Source organism: Typopeltis vanoorti, chromosome 24 (assembly GCF_054136105.1).
Source record: "Typopeltis vanoorti isolate ZY-2024b chromosome 24, IOZ_Tvanoo_1.0, whole genome shotgun sequence".
Classification (NCBI taxonomy): domain Eukaryota; kingdom Metazoa; phylum Arthropoda; class Arachnida; order Uropygi; family Thelyphonidae; genus Typopeltis; species Typopeltis vanoorti.
In genome coordinates this window covers 73,118,493-73,141,078 of record NC_143572.1, presented here as the reverse complement: position 1 = coordinate 73,141,078, position 22,586 = coordinate 73,118,493, and the positions used below count along the sequence as shown (strand labels likewise).

At 35.2% G+C, this 22,586-nt stretch overlaps 1 protein-coding gene across 2 annotated transcripts in view; it reads right to left on the bottom strand.

Annotated features, from left to right (window-relative positions):
• Positions 1 to 22,586, bottom strand: part of LOC150093407 (pleckstrin homology domain-containing family B member 2-like) — a 222,213-nt gene that overhangs the window by 146,657 nt on the left and 52,970 nt on the right. For both annotated transcript variants that reach the window (XM_090413438.1, XM_090413437.1), the window contains exons 4-5: positions 13,378 to 13,487; positions 13,231 to 13,270 (exon numbers count right to left, since the gene is read on the bottom strand). In XM_090413438.1, the coding sequence (XP_090269564.1) occupies positions 13,231 to 13,270; positions 13,378 to 13,487 (150 nt within the window). The remainder of the gene's footprint in view (positions 1 to 13,230; positions 13,271 to 13,377; positions 13,488 to 22,586) is intronic.

Here is a 22,586-nt window from a genome sequence, read left to right as displayed (position 1 = left end):
CTCTGTTCCCAACATCAGTTTGTCACATGTTGCAGCAGTAACCTCACTTGGATGATATACCCTTGCAAAGTGGCACTCAGTAATAACAATTTTATCGGCTTCTGTCACCTCATCACTATCAGCACTCATTAAGGTTAATCTTTGAGGAGGATATGTAAGGAGTCACCTTTCTCCTTACATATCTTCCACAGCATTTTCTTCTGCAGCTCATGCTTGATGATATTACTTATCCATCTAACTCCTACCTGCTTAACTCTCCTTAATATTGCTTCCTCTAGATGCCTCTTAACTATCTCCTGTGCACTACTAACATCCTCTTGCAGTGTTTTATGCCATGGTGCAGAGTCAAGCGCTTCCTCTTAAGCTTGTCATAATCACTTGCCTTGTAGTTCCATACTCTTTCTTGACAGAATATTCCTCCTGTTTTACAATCTTCCAAGTCAAGACCACATGGTCACTTTTGCCAAATGGAGGCAATGTGGCCTCATTGGTTATGGATAACTCTTCTGATCCTATGGCCAGGTTCAATACTCTCACACCTCTAGTTCCCCTCTCCATTGCATGCTGCCTCGAGCAATTATCTCTCAGTAGGTGTATAAATTCCATTTCCTTGTTGCAATGTGATCTTTCTTCCAGTCTATATCTCCATAGTTGAAGCACCCCTCCCTAATAATCACTTAACCTGCACTTATTGTACTAAATTTGCTGATGCATGTTTTCCAGATCATCCATGGAATCTTCTTGCCTATAGCAACAACCAACTGTATATTTTGTTTTACTGGCCTTGATCTCACACTAGACTGCTTGAAATGAATAATCATCCTCCCACTTCTATCTCCTACACTTTTGGCTGCAATTCATCTCGCTCTTCAGATTTGCTTTGTCTAACAACTCCTTTACATTCTCCCTCACAGAATACTTCTCGCCTCTCATATCATTTGTGCTAACCAAGATAATTAGCTCTTTTGGCTTCCCTTTTTGCATCTACAGGGGTGTTACTAATATATATATATATATATATATATATATATCATGAATTTTTGTGCCAGGGAAACACGATTGTTAGTTTCCTTAAGTACCCCCTGATGATTGAATCTTCATAAATAATTTTCACCTTAACTTGTTTTTCTTATTTGTTCTCTCGGTTTCTATTATTACTTCAAACCACCTTTCTCTTCTCAGCCTGCTAATCTCTTGCCACTAATTGGAGCATAAGGATATCCTATATTTCTAACAACACAAGTGATAATATATTAGTAAAAAGTATTACTACACATGTTATAATCTATATATATATATATATATCCATCCTACAATTATTTTCCAAGTGGTAATATAGAAATTGAAAGTAAAAGAAAAGATAGGAATAAAGAACAGAAAATGGAAATAGATTAGAAAGAACTGCATAATGTGTGTAACCAAGGTTATTTGCCATACCAGTTACTATAAATATACAATATAAGTGATAGTCACTAAAAAATTAAATGACTATTTATGAGGGCACACAAATACATACAGAAAAGGACTGAGAGATAAGCATGTACACAAGAGCAAAAATGGAATACTGGCATCAATTGTGTGCTCTACAATATAGAAACTAGAAACAGATTATAGAAAACAAATATCAGAAAGGTGGCAAAATTCTTCGGAGGCTATTGAAAACACTTAGAAATGGAGGAAAGAGTACTGTAAAAGGAATCAAGCAGCATGAAAACTGAAGATAAAGATATCCTAGATGTCGAGTAATTACTTCAAAAGGCTGTTGAACAAAACAAGCAGTGACAGAAGAATATTAGAACATTTTCACGAGGAATGCAAAGAGGTATACATATCAATACTTGAGACAGAAAAAGCCATCAAAAACTTGAAATGCAAAAAACAGCTGGAGTAGATGATATTCAACCAGAAATGCTGAAGTTTGGAAGTATAAAAGTTTGACTACACTGCACAATTCAGAAGATTTGGTCAGAAGGTCAAATTCCAGATGATTGGAGTAGAATCCCATCTATAAAAGAGGAAATAAAGCTGAATGTGAGAATTACAGAGGAATTTCTCGATTAAGTGTTCCAACTAAGATTTATAGAAGCATACTTGAAAAGAGGTTGAGAAAGATTATTATTATTATTATTCAGGCCTCCATGGAGTCAAAAGACTCATCATGGGAGGTCCTTCCTAGGAAACACAAAGTCTATCATACCACTCCTTAACCTCATTGACCGTTCTCGCTCTCACCAATCTATCAGGCAATGCATTTCATGGTTCAACCACCCTCCATGCAAAGAAACCACTCCTCACCCTCTTGCTCAAAGTTTGCTTCCGTACCTTCTAGGTATGGCCCCTTGTCATTACTCCTTCCTGCTGTTCAATCAAGTGAAAGAACCCCCCAGTAACCACCTCTCAACATTTAAAAGTCTCAATCATATCACCTCTCCTATCCACCAAACTCTGCAGTCCACATTCCCTCAACCAAACCTCATTATTAATATTGTACAGTCCTGAAACCATCTTTGTTATCCACCTTTGTACCCTTTCCACAGTTAATTTATCCCCTTCAAATCCTGGGGACTAAATCTTGAGAACAATAGTCTAAGTGTGGTCTGATTAGGGTCTTATACAACAGAATGATAACTCTTATCTCTGCAAGTCAGTGCCCTTCTCATTATTTCAGGAAATATCTGTGTTACCTTCTCCACCTTTGCAATATGTCCCTTGAATTTCAGGTTTCTATCAATCATCAACCCCAGATCTCTTATCTTCCCTACTTCTTTCAGTATAGCTCCTCCAATAGAGTATGCAGCGTCCTATTGATGTGTCCAAATTCTCATGACCTTATACTTTCTGCATGAAACCGATACCCCCAGTCATCTGCCCATCTGTCTAGTTTATTCAAATCCTCTTGCAGGGCTACCACATCTGCACTCTTACTAGTAACCCTTCCCAGCTTCACATCATCTGCAAACAACTGAATATCCCCCTGCAATCAAATAATAATGTCATTGATATGAAGGTTAAAACAATATAGGTCCCAGTACTGAGCCCTGTGGGACCCCACTCAATCCTCTGCCTCCTTGAAACTGCCCCACCATACACAACTCTCTGATACCTATCAGACAGCCAATCCTGAATCCAGTTGACCAACCTGACATCCAAACTCATGTGCTGCAACTTAAATATCAGTTTATCATGTGGCACCCTATCAAATGCCTTCGCTAAGTCCAAGAAAATGGCAGTATATGCTTTTCCCTCATCTACTGCTCTTGTAACTTTATTATAAAAGGCTAGCATATTACTAAAACAAGAGTGCCCCTTAACAAATCCATGTTGACTCTCACAGATAACATTGCCCTCATCTGCCCAATGCTGTATACGGTCCCTCACTAATTTCTCCAAAATCTTAACAACTACTGATGACACACAAACCGGCCTATAATTAGACACTTCCAGTCTGCTATCGCCCTTATGCAATGGCACTAGCTTACCTTCCTTCCATTCCCTGGGCACCTTTCCTGTAGCCAGACTTTCACTGAAAAGCCAGGTCAAAGGAGCTGTCAGTTCTTTAGCACATTCTCTCAAAACTCATGGTGAAATACCATCCAGTCCCACAGCTTTACTGACATCCAGAGTACTCAGTATTTGGAACACACACTCCTCCTGCACCTGTAAACCTCGAACCTGCCCTATCCCTCTAGTATTAAAATTTACTCCTAAAGGATGAAATACTCCAATAAAGTGTTCATTGAACAATTCCAAGATTGCGGAAGAGAAACTTAAAAAACAAGCTGGGTTCAGGCCAAATAAAGGTTGTCAAGATCAGATTTTCACTTTAAGACAAATAGTTGAGAAATCTGTATTTGTAGATCTGAAAAAGGCATATGACAAGGTGCTCAGAGAAAACCTTTTCAAAACGCTATAATTATATGGGGTAAATGGAACATTATACAAGTACAGAGCAACACATAGGTTATATTTAAGTTGTAAGTCAGCACTTGGAATTGAAGGAAATAAAGAAAGATGGTTTGATGTAAAACCAGTCTTTATTTATTAGTCTTTTTATTTCATTTTTTATTATTTTAGTCTTTTCAACAAACTCACTCTTTTAATCATCATCTATATGGATCACATTATGAAACAAAGTGGCATTAGGAACTCATATTAGAACTGGGTGTCAAACTTGACTCTTTGTTTTATGCAGACGATGCGATGTACTCTTAAAAGCATCTGGTGCAAGTCGCCAGGATTCTTTAACTAAATTGAATAACAGCTGTAACAAATTTGGGCATGAAAATCAACAATAAAAAGACCGAACTACGAAAATAGGCAGAAACATTGAACACATCAACTGCTTTCTGAATGGAGAATCTATAGAACAAGTAAAACATTTCAGCCATCTAATCAAAGTTTTTAGTGAAGGTGGCAAGTTAAATCTGGAAACAGACAACAGGACAAGCAAAGGTAGTATGGTGGGTACCAGCTGAATAAATTTATATGGAATAGGAGAGAAATTAGCCAAACCACAAAACTTGTGAATGTGAATTTCACTCCTTAGTATGAAAATTATATACCAGACAATTGGGAATACAATCTAAATCATCATCATCATCATCAAATTCCTGCCATGTACCCTCAAGGGGTGTACAGGATATGACAGTACTACATGAAAAATTTACATCATTACTAACTTCCTATCTACAATTTTCCTCCAAATCAGTCTGTTACTTGTCAAGACTCCAACATTGTCGGATCTTATATTTCTATCGTCTAAGGCACTTTGTACTGTATCAATCCACCTATATCTTGGTCTTCCTCTGGGTTGTTTTCCTGCCAACCTGGCAGAGAACACTTGTTCCGCCAATCCTTCCTCGCCCATTCTATTTAAGTGACCATACCACCTGAGATTAGCTCTGCTAACGCATTCCTGGATGCTGACAATGTCAAGTTCTTTCCTAATATCCTCATTTTTAATATGATATTGCCATTGATGCCATCTGTTCACGCCTCTAATCTTTCTCAGGACTCTCATATCTGTGGTCTCTAGTCTTTGGTCAAGTGTTTTACTTCTGACCCAGCTCTCGGATCCATAAGTTAAAACTGGTTTGAACACTGTCTTGTATACAGCTAATTTAGTGTTCCGACTAATTTCTCTCTTATTCCATATGAATTTATTCAATTGACTTCCCACCATACCAGCTTTGCTGATTCTGTTGTCTATTTCTATATTTAATTTACCATCTTCAGTAAAAATGGTGCCTAAGTAACTGAAATGTTTTACTTGTTCCACAGATTCCCCGTTCACAACACAGTTGACATTTTCAACAATTCTACCTATTTTCATTGTCTTTGTCTTTTTATTGCTGACCTTCATACCATATCTATTACAACAGCTATTCAATTTAGTCAGAGAATCTTGCAGACTTGTAGCGGATTTATTTAGAAGTATAACATCATCCACATAAAGCAAAGAGCTGACATTAACATCTCCAATTTTGATATCAGGTTTAATACTACTTTCCTTCATAATGTGATCCATATAGATAATGAATAACAGAGGGGATAATGTACATCCTTGTCTCACACCAGATTTAACATTAAACCATCTTCCTGTACTTCCTTCAATTCTAACTGCTGACTTACAACTCAAATAAAGGCTAAGTATTGCTTGATATAATGCCCCATTGACACCATATAACTGCAGCATATTGAATAGCTTCTCTCTTGGCACCTTGTCATATGCCTTTTCCAAATCGACAAAACTTAAATACAGATCTTTGTTATATTCCCATGCTTTCTCGACTATTTGTCGTAAAATGAAGATCTGTTCCTGACAGCCTCTATTTGGCCTGAATCCAGCTTGTTCTTCACCAAGCTTTTCTTCCACAATTCTTCTCAACCGTTTCTCAAGTATACTTGCATAGATCTTGCCAGGAACACTCAGTAGGGAAATACCTCTGTAATTCTCACATTCAGTTGTATTTCCCTTTTTATATATGGGTACTATGAGAGCTCTACTCCAATCATTGGAAATTCGTCCCTCAGTCCAGGCTTTCTGAACTATGCAGTGCAGCCACTGTAAGACTTTTATACCACCATACTTCAGCATTTCTGGTCGAATATCATCTACTCCTGCTGCCTTTCCACATTTCAAGCCTTTGATGGTTTTTTCTACTTCAAGTATGGATATGTATTCCTGACTGAATGCCTGGTCAGTGTTTTTTTTATCACTGTGCTGTCATCACTGCTTGTTTCATTTAGCAGTTTTTCAAAGTAATTACTCCATACTTCAAGGATCTTTTTCTCCTGTTTTCATGTCACCTTTATCATCTCTAACTCCTTTTACAGCACTCTTTCCTCCATTCCTAAGCTTCTTCAACAACCTCCAGAATATTTTGCCACCTTCTTGATATTTATTTTCTATATTCTTGCCAAAATCCTCCCATGACTTTTGTTTAGTAGTTTTACACACTGTTGAGCTTTCTTACATTTGTCTCTGTATTCTGTAAGAGTAAAAGCTGACTTATTTGCCAGGAACTTTTGATATGCTTTCTTCTTTTCCTTCACTGCCTCTTTAACTTCCTGTGTCCACCATGGGGTTCTGATTTTTCTATCCTTGCAGACAACCTCACCACATGCCTCTCTGGCTGAATCAATCAATGTTTTCTCCAAGGCTTGCCACTGAATCTCCAAATTTTTGTTCCTGTTCTCAAACCCTTTCATTTTTTCTTCAATAATCTTTGTGTATTTTAGTCTACAGTTCACATCTGAGAGCTGCTCAACTTTTATTCGCTTTAAAACTTTCTTACATGTTATTCTTTTCAATATGAAATTCAATTTTATCCTGCTCAAAACTAAATAGTGATCACTTCCAATTTCAAATCCTCTGTACACTCTGGTGTCCTGCACCAGGGAGAAAACATCACTATCAACAATAACATAGTCAATGAGACTTTTCTTATTCCTAGCCTCTTCTCTCCATGTGAATTTGTGCACATTTTTATGTTGGAACATGGTGTTAGTAATAACCAGTCCATGTCCTGAGCAGAAATCCAACAGATATTTGCCATTATTATTAGCTTTGCTCTTTTCTCCAAATTTTCCCAAATTATTTTTGTATGTCTCACAATCATTTCCTACTCTGCTGTTTAGATCCCCAACAAGGACCAACTTTTCCTTTTTCATTGTGTCAGTTGCTTTTTCTAAAGCCTCAAAAAATTCCTCCCCTTCTACCTTAGTAGAACCTTCTGTGGGACCATAGGCACAAATAAGTCTCATTGTCCAGTTCCCCATTCTCATATTTGCCCACATTACTCTACTTGAGACTGACTGCCATTCAAGAAGATTAGTCTCGTATTTTGTGTTGAATACTATGGCTACTCCTTCTTTTCCTTGATTGTCATTGCCTGAATATAACATTTTTTGCTCAGAAAGATCTCACCAGTTTTTGTATTTTTTGTTTCAGTCACCCCTATTATGTCGATCTGGTACTTATCTAATTCCTCAGTTAGCTCCATTTCTTTGCCATTCAGGCTTCTTACGTTGATAGTACCGATCTTTAACTCTGGTGATGTTGAGTTGGGATTTGTTTTCAGATTTGTTCCAGTAGCTGACTTTTTGCCCTGGTTCCCTGGCGAAAACAACGGGGGCCTTGTTTAACCGGGCGACGCCCCAGCCGGCATGAAATTTTGTCATGTTGTACCATCATTTTTTATTTTGGTTTAACCAATAAGAATACAATTTGGTCGGCTAAATCCCAAATTGCCAGCCCATCCTCGTTCGTTCAGTATCAAAGTAGATACCCAACAGGGTGCACCACGAGAAGGTGAGAATTGGACATTAGGTCAGAAGCCCTGGTCGGTTCTCCGCATATCTTTAAAGGCTATGTGGAGGTTTCCTCTCAGTTATACAGCTTTGACACTTAAGCCCCCCCTACAATCTAAATACAAGTAGTAAAGTAATAGTTCTGATGAGTTGGAACTGCTTTACTACTGATTCCAAAAAGGTAGTTTGGATTTCTTCAGTTTGCATGTAATGTCCTTGAATGGTATCATTAAAAGAGAAGAAACAGAGGCTAAAACCACTGCCTCTGACACCAAATATGATATCAGCTACTTCAAAGTAAAGTGGTTAGTTGACTTTGCGTATGAAAGTCAACTAACCACTCAGGTCTAGTTGGCATTTCTTCCAACCAGATAACCACACCATTATACAAACTATGAAAAATCTGGACCAAAGCCCTCAGAAGCATGATCCTATTCTTGAGGAAATACACTTCAATAAACTATTCCTGTGATCTCTACAAATTCATTATAGTGAGAGTCAGCCACATATATTTGTAACTGAAACTTCTGCATCTAACTTGGGTGCAAAGGCATTACTTGATATTAAATAAAATTTATAAGTCGCCAAGATTAGTATTACCATTTCAATATAAAGAAATGGATAATATGTTTAGAGAAGAATATTGTTCTATCACTTTATTTTGTCTATTAACAATGTTTATGCAGCTGGAAGTCTGGAATATAACAGCTAGTTGCTGTTATATTCCAGTCATGACTGAGGTATCTATTACTGTTAGTAATAGATACCTCAGTCATGACTAATATCAATGTCAACATGATCCTTCAAATAAGCTTCTAAGATGAACAAAATAGAAACAACAACAGTCCCAAAATTATTATAATTCATTCCACAAGTGATAGTGGTTCAAGATGACAATGCTGTTGATCATTCATGGACAGTGTTATATCAATTCAATACTGGTTTAACATGTAATGGTTATACAAATATTAATTATTCAGAGTACTTATGGCATATGCTGTTCACATTATCACATAACAAAAATATCATTACTTCAAATGTCGAATTGTAGAATTAAGTGATGAATACAATAGTTAATAAAGTGGTATAGAAGGCCTTCAATTTGGCATTGTAAAAGAGAATATTATGAATCTGCTATTTCATAGATAAATAACCAAATTAGAGACTCAAAATTGATTAGAAAGTTTATGTAAATGCAACTTTCAGCACTGGAGCTGCCACTACTCAAAATACATAAATGCATACAATAGTACAGAACTCTTCTCGGTAGCCTGTATGCTTTTGCTTTTATTAGTTCTTTTTGATTAAGGTTTCACTAGCCTGTTTCAGATGTATCTGAAATGAATCTGAAAACAGCTGTTTCCAGATACATGCAGAAACCTTAAGTAGCCAAAAATCTTTTAAATATTATAGCAATCCTATATCCTAAGTTGTATTTTTCATAAGTGAACTCCCTTTTCCAAAATTATACCAGTCAGTCTCCATTTTAATAATACAGAAATAATTCAGTATCTGAAAACCCCTTGAGGATGCACATAATTAATCTGATGAAAAAAACAACTCAATAATTCAAACACTGAATTAGTGGATATTACAAATAAAGGATTCATAATATCCTCTAGTTCTTTAAATGAAATTTGTCAAGAAATTATATTCTTTTTAATAAATTATACTACCACCACATTAAGAATAATTTCCAGATATTTCAATGTTCATCTGGAGTATACACACATATGCATAAATGGACAAGCTTCATTACAATTTAAACAGTATGGCATAGTAACACTAATTTGATCAATCGTTATTCTACTGATCTAAAGTAGTGAAAGAGACCTACATCACAGCTATACCTATTTTTACATGACAAGAGAACAAATTCACATATGTTTTAATGCAGTAATGGTGGTGGTCTAATCAATAACTAAACATTAATGTTTGTTATATTAAGGCTAAGATGCTAGAGTACCACAGTCCTAATTATAATTTACAAGAACCTCTTAAACAAAGGTTATGTAGGCAAAATGCATGCCATTCATATTTTTGAGATTTTTAGACCATTGCTGTTGAGTTAGGGTGGTTGATTAGAATTTCACATGCCTCCTTTACTTTAAAACCCAAAGTCTAGCTTATGTATGCTGATGATGTTTCTGTTATCTAGCCACCAGATTTTAAGCACCTTCCTCAGCCACTTGAACACAAACAACAAACATTTCACAATTAAAATTGAAAGTCAGAACAAGCTTCCATTTCTGGATACACTTGTCACACATCTTTCTTCCAAGAGTCTTTCCTTCACTGTTTGCTGTAAGCCTACACATACTACCCAATATATACAAAACTCTTATCACAACTCAACAAAAACTAGGTGTCATTCACACACAAAAACAGGGCTTTCAAGATTTGCTCTAATGAACAAATGAAAAAATGGCTAGAGCAAAAATACTATCAACAAAAGTTTTCACAAGACAGCACATAAAAATAGATTACAATAAAATCGTAGCAATTTCATACATTAAAGGGATATCAGATAAAAACAGAATACCACACAACCTCAATAACACCTTTAAACCTTCTGCAAAATTAAAGAACTTAACTCTTCAAGGATCCCCTTCCTCCCATGGCCCAACCTTAAAGTATGCTGTTCAATGTACTTATAATCTGTCTTATATAGGGGAAACTGGACACACAATTCCTATCCAGAAAAGGAACATAAACGACACATTTAATATAGTAAATCTGGACTTTCTGATCATGCCCTGGATACTCTACATTTCACCACATCGCACCAAAACTTGATATGAGAGCAAATTTAAGGAGGCGAGTGAAATTCTATCAACCACCCTAATCTCAACAATAATGGTGGTATCTCAACAATAATGGTGGTCTAAAAATTCCAAGAATATGGATGGCACATAGTCTACCAACATATCTTTTGTTTAAGAGGTCACTGATATGATTAGTGTTAAAATTATAAAATTATAATAGTACACCAGCATCTTAGCCTTAACATTATAAACATGTTAAAATTATTGATTAGGCCACTACTATTGCTGTATTAGAAAAATTAATTTTTTTCTGTGACCAAGTAAAAATAGGAGATAGCTTTGATTCCCCCACCAGAAGTCAGGCCAGTAGAATAATGGGTGATCAAATTTTTCACTTTACCATGCTGTTTGAACTGTAATGTAGCCTCTCTCTCTATCTCTTTGTGTGTATTTTTATTTTTTTTAATCAAAATGGATGCTGACCACAGTGTAACATTAAAAGAAATTTATATTCTTGTTTAATCCTTTAATCAAACAAAGTTTGCACATGAAGAACCTTCACAACTAGAGTAGTACTTGAATATAGAAGCTAATGATCTCGTATCAATTGCTTTATTATTCCAAAGCACTCATCCTTTCAATGTATATAAGACTATGCATTATGGAAGGGCCACTACCTAGATCAGTTTTGAACTTTATTGAGGTCTGATCAGTGGGAAGCAGACCCAGAAGATACCAAGGCTGAACATGTCTTCCCATAATGCATAGTATTATATACACCTCAAAGGATGTGGTTTGCATTATGGAAAACTTGGATCAATTAATATGAAGTCATTAGCCCATATATACAAGTAGCTTAGTCATGAAGAAACTACACACAAACTTTGTTTGCTCACATTTGGATAAAGGATTAAACAAGAATATAATTTCTTGACAAGTTTAATTTAAATTATAACTAAGTGAAAAAAACTTTCCACAATTATTTCTAGTTCTATAACTTGACAATACCAAACTGAAGCTATCTAGACTTTCTTTAGCTATTGTAATTTATGCATCAACAGTTCATTTATGAGAAAAATTGGACTACAATATTAAAAAGTTTTTGCTGAATTCTTAAGTTTCTAACTAGTCTCTGATGAGAACAGTTTGAAACACCAGACCAGTGAAACATTAATCAAAACACTAATTGAAAGCAAACACAGCTCCTGGACATGCATTTGATAATGTGAGCACATGTGACCACTGAGCATAATGCTTATTGGACAGTCATATATCATTCTTCTGGTCATTAAAATCCTATATAAGCAACTGCTGAAATTTTATAGTCCCTTTTACATGCTACTAGTTTTGATCTGTGAACTGGAGTCAAAATTTCTTTTAGAAGATAAGCCATTCTGGAGTGAACATAAGCTAATGTTTGATTTTTTTGCTACATAAATTAAACATAGCAATAGCCAATAAATAAATATTAATTTCAAGGTATTGAGGTAATGCAAAATAGTTCTATCACATAAAGGAGGCTCCAAGACAAGGAAGCAAATTACAGACTGGTCAGTATCTTAGGAATGGTGTTAAAAAGGCTATTAATGGGACAGTGATAAACATTATGTAGCCTTTCCCAGCCAAGTCGACTCCACTTTTCTATAACATGTAATAAATATAAACTTTCCATAAACCGGGCTCTGAAAGTTGAGATAAGTAATGCTGACTGATAAACACATCTTTCCTAGTAAAAAGGCAAGCTAACTAGACTTTTAGATGGTAGATGACTTTAATCACTCAGTTAAGCATCACTGCCCTGTTTCCTGGAAGTGTGTGCAACAGCTACTGCCATGTTTCTAAGTAGGGTCTCCTGTTTCTTTTCTCCACTTCTCTTTTAACACATATACAGTGCAGATGATGGGCATGCTCAACCGACTGGAAGAGCCAGTACCTCCTCCTCCTTTTGGATTAAAAGACAAGCTGTATATTATATAGATGGAAATGGGCTACTAGAAACTAATGGAATTTGTAAGTAATGGTGAATAGAAAATGGTCAGAGGATATACTACAAAATTGCGCAAGATCAATGATTACTTAGATGTTGAACAACTGTGATAAGTAAGGATAACAACATTAGCATTTTTCTTTATAAGGGTCTGATGTGACAATCTGGACAACTGCTATAGACAGATTTGGTTGTCTTGGTTTCTCGTGGATGAAGAAATGGTTTAGTTGATATACATAAAAGAAGGGATCTAACAGAAATATATAAGCAACTTAATTTTACAAAATGGATGCAGAAATTTTTCGATACACACTAAGGTGGGGGGGGGGGGGGGGCAAGGGATCACACCACCTCTTCCCTTACAATGACTTACCGACCAAACACTTGTGACTATTTCTGGTAACCTGTTCCACTTATTCACCACTCTCCAAGAAAAATGGTGAATGGGTGGAACAGGTTACCAGAAGCAGTTACAAGTGTTTTGTCAATGAGTCAGTTTAAGGAAAGTCATGAGAGATGTGTGAAGTTATTGTAGACCTCTTGCAATCTTGGGATTACAAAGAGATACATACCTTTATAATAATAAATAATAATATGCAAGAAGAATTTCTGACAGCTTTAAAAATGATCTATACTGACTAAATATTTAATTTCTACAGTCCTTACCCCAAAAAGACGGGCCTGTTCAAGTGCTAACTGCCAAGCTCTGAAAAATACAAATGTTTCTTAATGTCAGAAAAATGACAAATTAAAAAATAAACAGCAAAATAATGCTTTTTAGAAACTATATTTAATAAATGCAGTTTTATTCACCTCATGTCATCTAATGATTCACCACAGAAAATCCAAGTCTTTCCTGTTGAGGTAACAACTGATAATAAGCACTGAGCCCCATAACCTTCAGGAGGTTGCACCCCTTCTACCTGTATTTAAAATAAAATAAATAAATAAAGCTATAACAGGCTCTTGCAAAAATGGAGTAGATGGTTTATACTAATGAATTATTACAGAGTCAAGGTAACTTATTACTCTTATATATGAATTTTCTTTTAAAAACGTTTTAAACAGAAATTAGTTGTTAGATCCTAAATGAAGGAATCTTGGATGGAAATCATTCATTTAGGGTCTAACATATAAAAAAGGCAAACATAGAGAAATACCTACACATCAATTGTAATTAAAAGTGAAACTTCCTCACTTTATGAAAAAATTTGTATTCTTTATTTAAGCACCTTATATTTAAGCTATTGTGATTAATTTAAGATTTCATTTGGCATGTCTTTAAAAAGAGGGATAATGTGAATTAAATTTAAGCCTTACTTAAGCTATGTAAAATCTATTGTGAGTCATCATAAAGCTTCCTGGAAGGCCTAAAGCTACACGCATACAGCGTAACGCTGGCGGGTATAGCTTATTCGGAGAATCACGTAGCCATGTATTCCATGAATCCAAGTATATCAGCATCATAGAAACAAAGGATAAGCCAAAGGGTGAAATTAGTAAGGTTCATGTGCAAAAAGAGGCTAAAAAGGGAGGGTGCTCGATAGGAGTATAAAAGGGGATTGAGCCTGTAACAAGGGGGCTTTTTTCTTGATCACTTGTCGTATCGTTTTCCTGTTGGGTGGTTCGGAAGTTGGCGGGCAGTTTCACGTAAAGGGGGGGATGAAGTCTGCGATGTTGGGCAGCGAGCATCCAGCAGAAATGAAGCTGGATTCTATGTAAAGCTGAAGGAAGAAAATTCCAGTCCTAGCAGAATCAAGCCCCATCGAGATGTTTCTGAAACTCAAAGATTTTGAGTCCGTTTCCAGCAGAAAGAATGAAGATAGCATAGCCCCCACGTTGCCGTATAGACAGCCAAATAGATGAGAAATATCCAGACAAACACGTGGTGCAGAACGACGCGAAAAAAAAAAAGATCGGTAAGGTGCTATTGTTCTAATTTTGTGTGAATGTTCATTAGAAGAAAGAAGATTGTTTACAATTATGAAATTAAGAACTTTATAATAAGGAACTCTGTGGACAGTCACTATTTAGAATGTTAACCTCGTTTGTGAGTAAGAAGAATTGTTTAGGAGAGATTTTTGTAACTTGTATGTGATAGAATTAACTTGATGCGATATGAAAGGTAGAATTTATAGTCTCAGTAACATTAGAATGGTTGATAGTTTGTTCTTACGAGTAATACTGCTAGAAGGAATTTAGCTTAACTTATTATCATTTGATTTGTATCCCAATGCGTAATTACAGTGTTTAGCATGCCTTATAAGTTTGAATGTGTTAATCTCGAGTTTATTTAGTATTGAACATAATTAAGTTCGAATTAAGAACATAAATAAACTCGAACATATATTAGTTCGAGTTTATTTAGTATTGAACATAATTAAGTCTATGAATTTTGTATTGTGTTTTAGATATTCCAATAAACATGTCATATTTTCCTGAACCTGAGTCATGCCTGATTACGATTCCAAATTACCACTTATAAAAATAGAACCCGATTTTGGTGGGAAGGAATTAGTGAGTGAATATAAATATAGATTTAGGTCACGACTGCAATAATCTAAATCTATAGGCAGTTAAGTAAGATATTGGGTAAGAAAGTTAAGAATTCAGTATTGTCTCCCTGAGTAAGGATCTTTTCTACTATAGGATACTGGCTGGTGCAGCAAAATATAAATTCGCTGGTATCCGAAGAGGAAAGAATCCTAGATATAAAGTTAAGATTAAAATTAAGTATAAAGAGATAAATAAATATAGAACATAGATATTATAATAATAAGAAACAACATTTTAACAATGGCGCAGCGTAGGATTTTGATTGAAGCTTTAAGTAAGAAAGGATAGAATTAAGTATAAGTGAAGTATAAAAGATAACAGATATAAATTATGAGAATACAACTTTTTAACACAGTAAACAAAAACAATTTTTTTAAGGTGCTTTCAACTGAATTGTAATTTTTTTTTTGTTTTGTTTTTGTTTTCCTATAATTGTATTGACAATGGCTATGAAACTTAGACAAAAATTTTACAAATAAAGACATATTTAAATTAAATGTGATTCTGGTAATAATATTTTATGATAAAAACAAAAAAAAAAGTCCAAGTTGTGTTATCAGCAGATCATGATAATTGGTAAATTGTAAAATGCAAAATACTAACATAACATAGCAGAATTTCCTTTAAATGGAAAAAAAATATTTGAACAGTCAACGTGTTTTCAACCGAACAAAAATGAACATAATAAAGCTTTGTTATCCTTAGTTCATGCATATATTAATCACAATAGGTTTCCAATTAGTAAATTAGACTTCTTGACCCTTGATGTGCATTAAGTTCTTGCTAACAAGATAAATCCCAAATCTCAAATGATATTATCAGCTATTCATTGTATCAGCACTGTTGTGTTGCACAAACTGTATGAAGAAATTTGATTTCATTATTCCATTCTCAATCAGATTTCCTTACCAATGGATAAAGCCATTATTAACCTTTCTAAATACCACTTCACACATTCAGAAGAATCTATTCTACAAAGGTTTTCACTTTGCCATGGCTCCTAGTTATATTCCAAATGGTGATTTTTTATGCAGTATGGAAAAAGCTTTTGTCACCTCCTGTTTGATTCTGCCAATGAAATCAGACTCAAAGCTGTTGCACTTCTCCTTTCTTCAATTCCAAAACCAAACATCTCCATATCAGAATGAAAAAATACGTCTCAGGAAGAATGGAAATATTTTGAAAGCAGACAAGGGAAACACCACTGTCATTATGAACATCGATGATTTATAGTTATAGTGAAGAAATATCCCATTTACTCTGATTCCTCCACCTACTCGATCCTAAATCATGATTCTACTTAGGCCACCAATGGGGGGAAAAAATATATTGCTTAAGAATATGCCAAAATAGCCACAGGACTGACTACAAAAACTCAAATCATTACACTCAATTACTCCACAACTGCATCTCTCCAAAAATACATAAAGCTTGCATCCCTTTGAGACTAATCATTGAGGGCATCAGCTCTCTGACTTATGCAATGGGTAGTCCTTTATCTCCTCAATCAGCTGATCTCTATGTAGAGAATTTTGAAAAATATTTTTTGGCTCAAAGTATTATGAAACCAACCTTTTGAAAGGGTAATGGATGATGTCTTCGATATTTGGAAACATGACCCCTCAAAGTCTACAAAATGTTTCTTCACTCTCAATTCATTTAAACCTATAAATAATTTTAGACTAGAACTAGAAAAGGATGACAAACTCCCTTTTGTGGATATCTTCATCATAAAGAAATCTAACAGTGGTGTCACTCTGGAGGTATATCGTAAGTCTACTAGCACCGAACATTATTTATTGTTTTCATGCTTTGTTCCTTCAGCATCGTTCTCATAAAAACTAAAGATTACTTCACAAAATGATCTCCAAGTCCTTTCAGATTTATCTCTCTTAACAGATATTCTGAAAAAAGTTCACATTTTCAAATCATTCCTCCCTACATGGTCAGGATATCCGGTAGGGATTCGACTGCCATTCATACACTGGCAATCTATCTATCTACTAGGACTACTGCTGTTTTCAAAGACCATAACATCAGTGTCACCACTTCCGAGCCAATTCAAACATCCATAGTCTTCTCAAATCTAAGGACAGCATCTCCCATTAAAACATCAGGGAGTCAACATAATACCATGCTCATATGGGTTGACTTATAGAGGGTAGACAAGCCATGGTTTTAAGGTGAGAAAGAATGAACATGCTGGAGACCATCATTTGATTGTTAAAAATTTTTCCACTTGGTTATACTATAAATTAAAGATACCAAGAAATCATATACTTGGTTTAATCCTTTATCCAAGTGTAAGCAAACAAAGTTTGCACCTGAAGTATTTTCAGGACCGGAGCAACTTGTGGTAAAAGTGGTATTGACTTCACATCACTTGCCTCAGTATCTTATAATGCAAAGCACATCTCCTGAAAATAGTCCTGAAAATACTTCGGGTAGCTTTGTTTGCTTACACTTGGATAAAGGATTAAAAAGTACAGTCATACCCCGACTTACGCGAATCCAGAGTTATGCGGTTTCTTATATGTACATATTCCCATCCCGCCTCACCACTAGTCGTATCTTTCAGGCGCCGGCTGCATTCGCCAGTGTCGCACATGCTGTGAACAAGCAGTGACGTGTTTCGCGCAGTCTCCATTCATACACAACTTTTAAAGTCGATAAACCTTGCGATTTTTTAATGTTATGTTCTTGATAAAAATTTTATCACATAAAAAATAATAATGTCATCCAAAAGAAGCAAGTCTGATTCTTCTACAGCTAGCAAGAAAAGAAAAACATCGACTTTGGAAACAAAACTCAACATTATTAAGGATTACAAAATAAACATTTATTGTTACATAGACCATATATTTATAACGTACTTAAGCTCTTACAAATTGCCTACCGGTTTCGCTAGTAGCTGACTAGCTTTCTCAAGGCTTGCATAGTACAAAAAAAGGTAAATGCAAAAAAGGTTTAAAAAATACAAAGAACAGTTAATACCTGTTAGATAGCTAGGGTGACACGTTCGCGTGACATGACTACTCAGCATTATGAACACGCATTACATGCAAATGCGTAATATGATTATTTGCGTACTGTAGCTCTGCTGAACTGAGGGAGTTAATTAGATTTTTCCAGGTATTGTTCAGAATGGCCCCTTGATTTCTGTTTAGGTTACTTCCCATACATAGTACAACTGCCGCTTCTTTAAATACTCAATGTCTGTAATCCTCATCTACGTAGGGCATGGAGCTGTTATTCCAGTCTATAGTGTGGTTAGAAGTTGAAAAGTGATGTGCCAATCCTGAGGCAATCGTTCTGTTGTGATTAACATCGCCTACATGTTCTTTCTGTCTTACTTCCAGGCTTCTCGAAGTCTGTCCAATGTAGGAAAGACCGCACGTGCATGGAATATTATACACACCTGGATATTTATAAAATGGCACACTGTCTTTAGGAGATCTTAGGACTTGTCTTATGCTATTTGTTGGTTTAAATACAACCCTGATGTTATGTGTCTTTAACAATCTTGCAATTTTTACAAGGATTACAGACATCGAGTATTTAAAGAAGCAGCAGTTGTACTACGTACTGTAACAGAGCTACAGTACGCAAATAATCATATTACGCGTTTGCATGTAACGCGTGTTCATGATGCTGAGTAGTTATGTCACGCAAATGTGTCACCCTACCTATCTAACAGGTACTAATGGTTCTTTGTATTTTTTAAACCTTTTTTGCATTTACCTTTTTTTGTATTATGCAAGCCTTGAGAAAGCTAGTCAGTTACTAGCGAAACTGGTAGGCAATTTGTAAGAGCTTAAGTACCTTATAAATATATGGTCTATGTAACAATAAATCTTTATTTTGTAATACTTTATGACCAAAACATATACAATTTAAATTATTAAGGATTTTGAAGGCAGAATGAAAATTTGTGAGCTAGCAAAGAAGTTCGATCTACAGGAATCCACAGTAAGAACAATCATAAAAGAAAGGTTTACAGATTTTGGAGGACATAGATTCTAACGAGGAACGAATTGTAGCCACAAGGCAAGGAATAAAAAAAATCATTAGCTATGAAGTAACTGGTATGAAGAAATTTTGTGTGACAAGAAAAAGACATTATGCCGTCAGACAAATCTATTAGATTTTATGAAACCATCAACAGCGAAATAACTTTTTTTTTTTTTATGTACGAAAAACTACAATCATGATTATATTTCTTAAAAAATATAGGTGTTTTTGTAAACCTTTGGTCCCAATTGTATGTTTGTATATATAAATTACATACAAAATTATACCCCGAGTTATGCGAATTCGACTTATGTGCTTTTTGTTGGTCCCACCTACCGCGTCACTTCGGGGTTTTACTGTATATATAATTTCTTGGTATCTTTAATTTATACCATCTTCTGATCTGGATTACCATACTTCAACTTTTAACAATCAGATGATGATCTCCAGCAGACTTTAGTAGTCTGCTGGAGATCATACCAGTAGATATTTCCACTATGCTATATTTAGAAGAAAAGTTTTACTCATAAACTTCGCAAAGAATCCATGGCAGTTACCCATTTGCACAGGTCTCTTAAGAGAAACCAAGGACTTGTATTGATTGACATCTCTGGAAATATCTCAGACCTTTTAAAAAGGTGTCGGATTTCCATTTTTTTTTCAACAATTATCCTTAATCTTTACAGAGTGGAGCTGACATGCCACACAACCCTGAATTTTTGTTAGGATGAATTTATTTTAATTATTTAGTTATCTTTTATATATATATATAAACCCTAAAGAAAATGCCAGTTGAGTGTGAACGAAACTAGTTGGTATACTAATTTTTACATTTGCGATAACTAATAAAAAAAATCCTTTGGTATCATTATTTTAGTTGTAAAAACTCAATTCTAATAAATAAAAAAATACCTTAACATTTAGAGATAAGTACAATATTAGCCATAACTTTAAACTGCCATCAAATGTCTATCAGAGTCAAATCACAGAAACCTAATTAATGCAAGGTGCTACCCAAAAGTCATGGGAATCTAACCATAAAAAATAATAATAAACTTAACTCCTAGTTTCCAGTCTCTTTGGGCATGTATACAGTGATCCCAGCAGTTTTCCCATGATTCAAAGTATCACTGGACGTCCGCAAATGTGACTGCTGAACACTTCCTGCAATTCTGACTGGATCATGTCAAAACGATACCCTTTCAGATGAAATTTTGTATCTTGGGAAGAAGAAAAAAGTCAGAGGGGTGGGGGTCAGGAAAAGGGACATAGGGAATGACTCATGTTTTTTGAAGTTGGGAATTGTTGAACAACAAGTGATGTGTGGGCAGGCACATTGTCATAGTGGAGAACCCTCACTGTTCTTTGTTCTTCCACTTGTTTGGACATTTGACAGTTTAACCAGGGTGGAGAGGAATTCTTGTGGAGATTGCCGCGGATGTTAAAAAAAAAAATCAACGTTAACACGCATTGCTGTAAATTTAATGTGTTTTTTGGGGTGCAGTGAATGTGGAGACTTTCACAGGAACAACTGCTGCTTTATCTCAGGATCATAGCCGTAAACATATAATTCATCACCTGTTATAACCTTGGAGATATAGTTGTGGTCATCTTTGGTTTGATCTTTGAGCACCCTGCTGACAGCGATGCCCTGTTCTTTCTGGTTGTCACTCAACTGTCTTTTTACAAATTTTAAGCAGTCTCGTGTTCAAAAAACATTCAACAAAAAGTGCTTAACAGTCCCTGTTATCTAACAATTGTGGATAGTTTGCCTACAATCTGCAAAGATGGCCTCTTGCAGTATTGCGATGCTGTGGTTATCGAAGGTTATCCAGAACACTGATTCACTGATGGACATTCATCCATCCTTGAAACATTTGTACCATAAAAAAGTTTTGCTCTAGCACGTAGCATTTCAACAAACACTTCCTTAAGCATTTGGTAAATTTCTGCAGTACTTTTTTTCCCCTGAGGTTGGAACAAAATTTGATGCAGATTCTTTGCTTCTTAAAATCTGCCATTTCTGTTGGAGAAGAAAGTCACTAAACCACAGCACTGCAAAAACACAGCCTCTCAGCTTGCTAATGGTTGGCAGTCTGATTCACAAAGAGTATTGCTTATTCCTTACAGCAGCAGAAGGCTGTACTACAACTGGTTTGTACACGTTATTCAAATTCCCGAAAGATCATACCTCATATGATCTTTCAGGAATTATGATATCTCAAAAATATCTTTAATCATATCACTCTCCATGTATAATGGTTATGATCTGTCAGTACATGAACAAAGTTCAGAGACTGACTGGAAAAGAAAAGTGCATGCTTAACTTAACATAGATAGCTGTTCCTTTAAAGGCAGTAACAGAACTGAATCAATAAGTTCTGTCACTGCTAACAATTTTTGGGATCAATTTCATAAATCCAACTTTCACCCCTTATTTCTGGAGACTTTCTGTTCCTTGCTGAGAAGATGAATGACATTTTGGTACAATCTATAAAATCTATTTGGCACAGATCTATAAAAGATTCTAGCATGCTGAATAAAACAGACAAGGCTTTTGCTGCTTCACAAATAGCCCAATGATTGGATTCATAGATCAATTCATACACCTTTTTTTGACAATTTGACTTAAGGACAAACTGAATACAATCAATGAGATATGTCCACTCCTTCATTTTAGAAAATCACTAGAACACAAACTTAGAACCACTTCAAAGTCTATGTCTCTGCTATCATCTAATAAATGCCATTTACAATGTTTCAAAGGGCTCTGAAGTTTACCTAATTTAAAATAAAACTTGATGCACACTTCTCATTTTCAAAAAATCCCAGACAAACTGAGCAATTAAACAGCAATCACACATGAAAGCATTGAAATTTATAACTGCCATCATTCTGAACACCTCATAATGAAGCAATTTAACAATACGAAGAAACATGAGGCCAGTCTGGGAAGTTGATATATATCACAATTTTTCATATATCTAATAAACAAGATTGTGTAGAATGCTACTGCTTTTTTTTTTTTTTTTTTACTTTATGCAGATAATGCTATACTCAAAAACTAGTACGTCTACAGATTTCTTAACACTAACTGAATACATAATGTAACAAATCTGGCATGAAAATAAGCAATAAAAAGACAGACTATGAAAAGAGGAGGGATCATAAATATCAAATGCATTCTGTTTTGAATGGAGAGCAAATAGAACAAGTAAAATATTTCAGCTATTTAGGCACAGATTTTAGTGAAGGTATTTAGCAAAGCTATTTATGCACAGCTCTGTCTTTTTCCATGAAAATCAATATGGAAATAAACAACAGAATAAGTAAAGTTCATCTGGAGTGGAGTTACTTGAATATACTTATGGTAGAAATTAATCAAAACAAACTAGAAGTATACATAAAGACAGTATTCAAACTAATTTTAACTTATGGATTTGAGAGTAAGATTA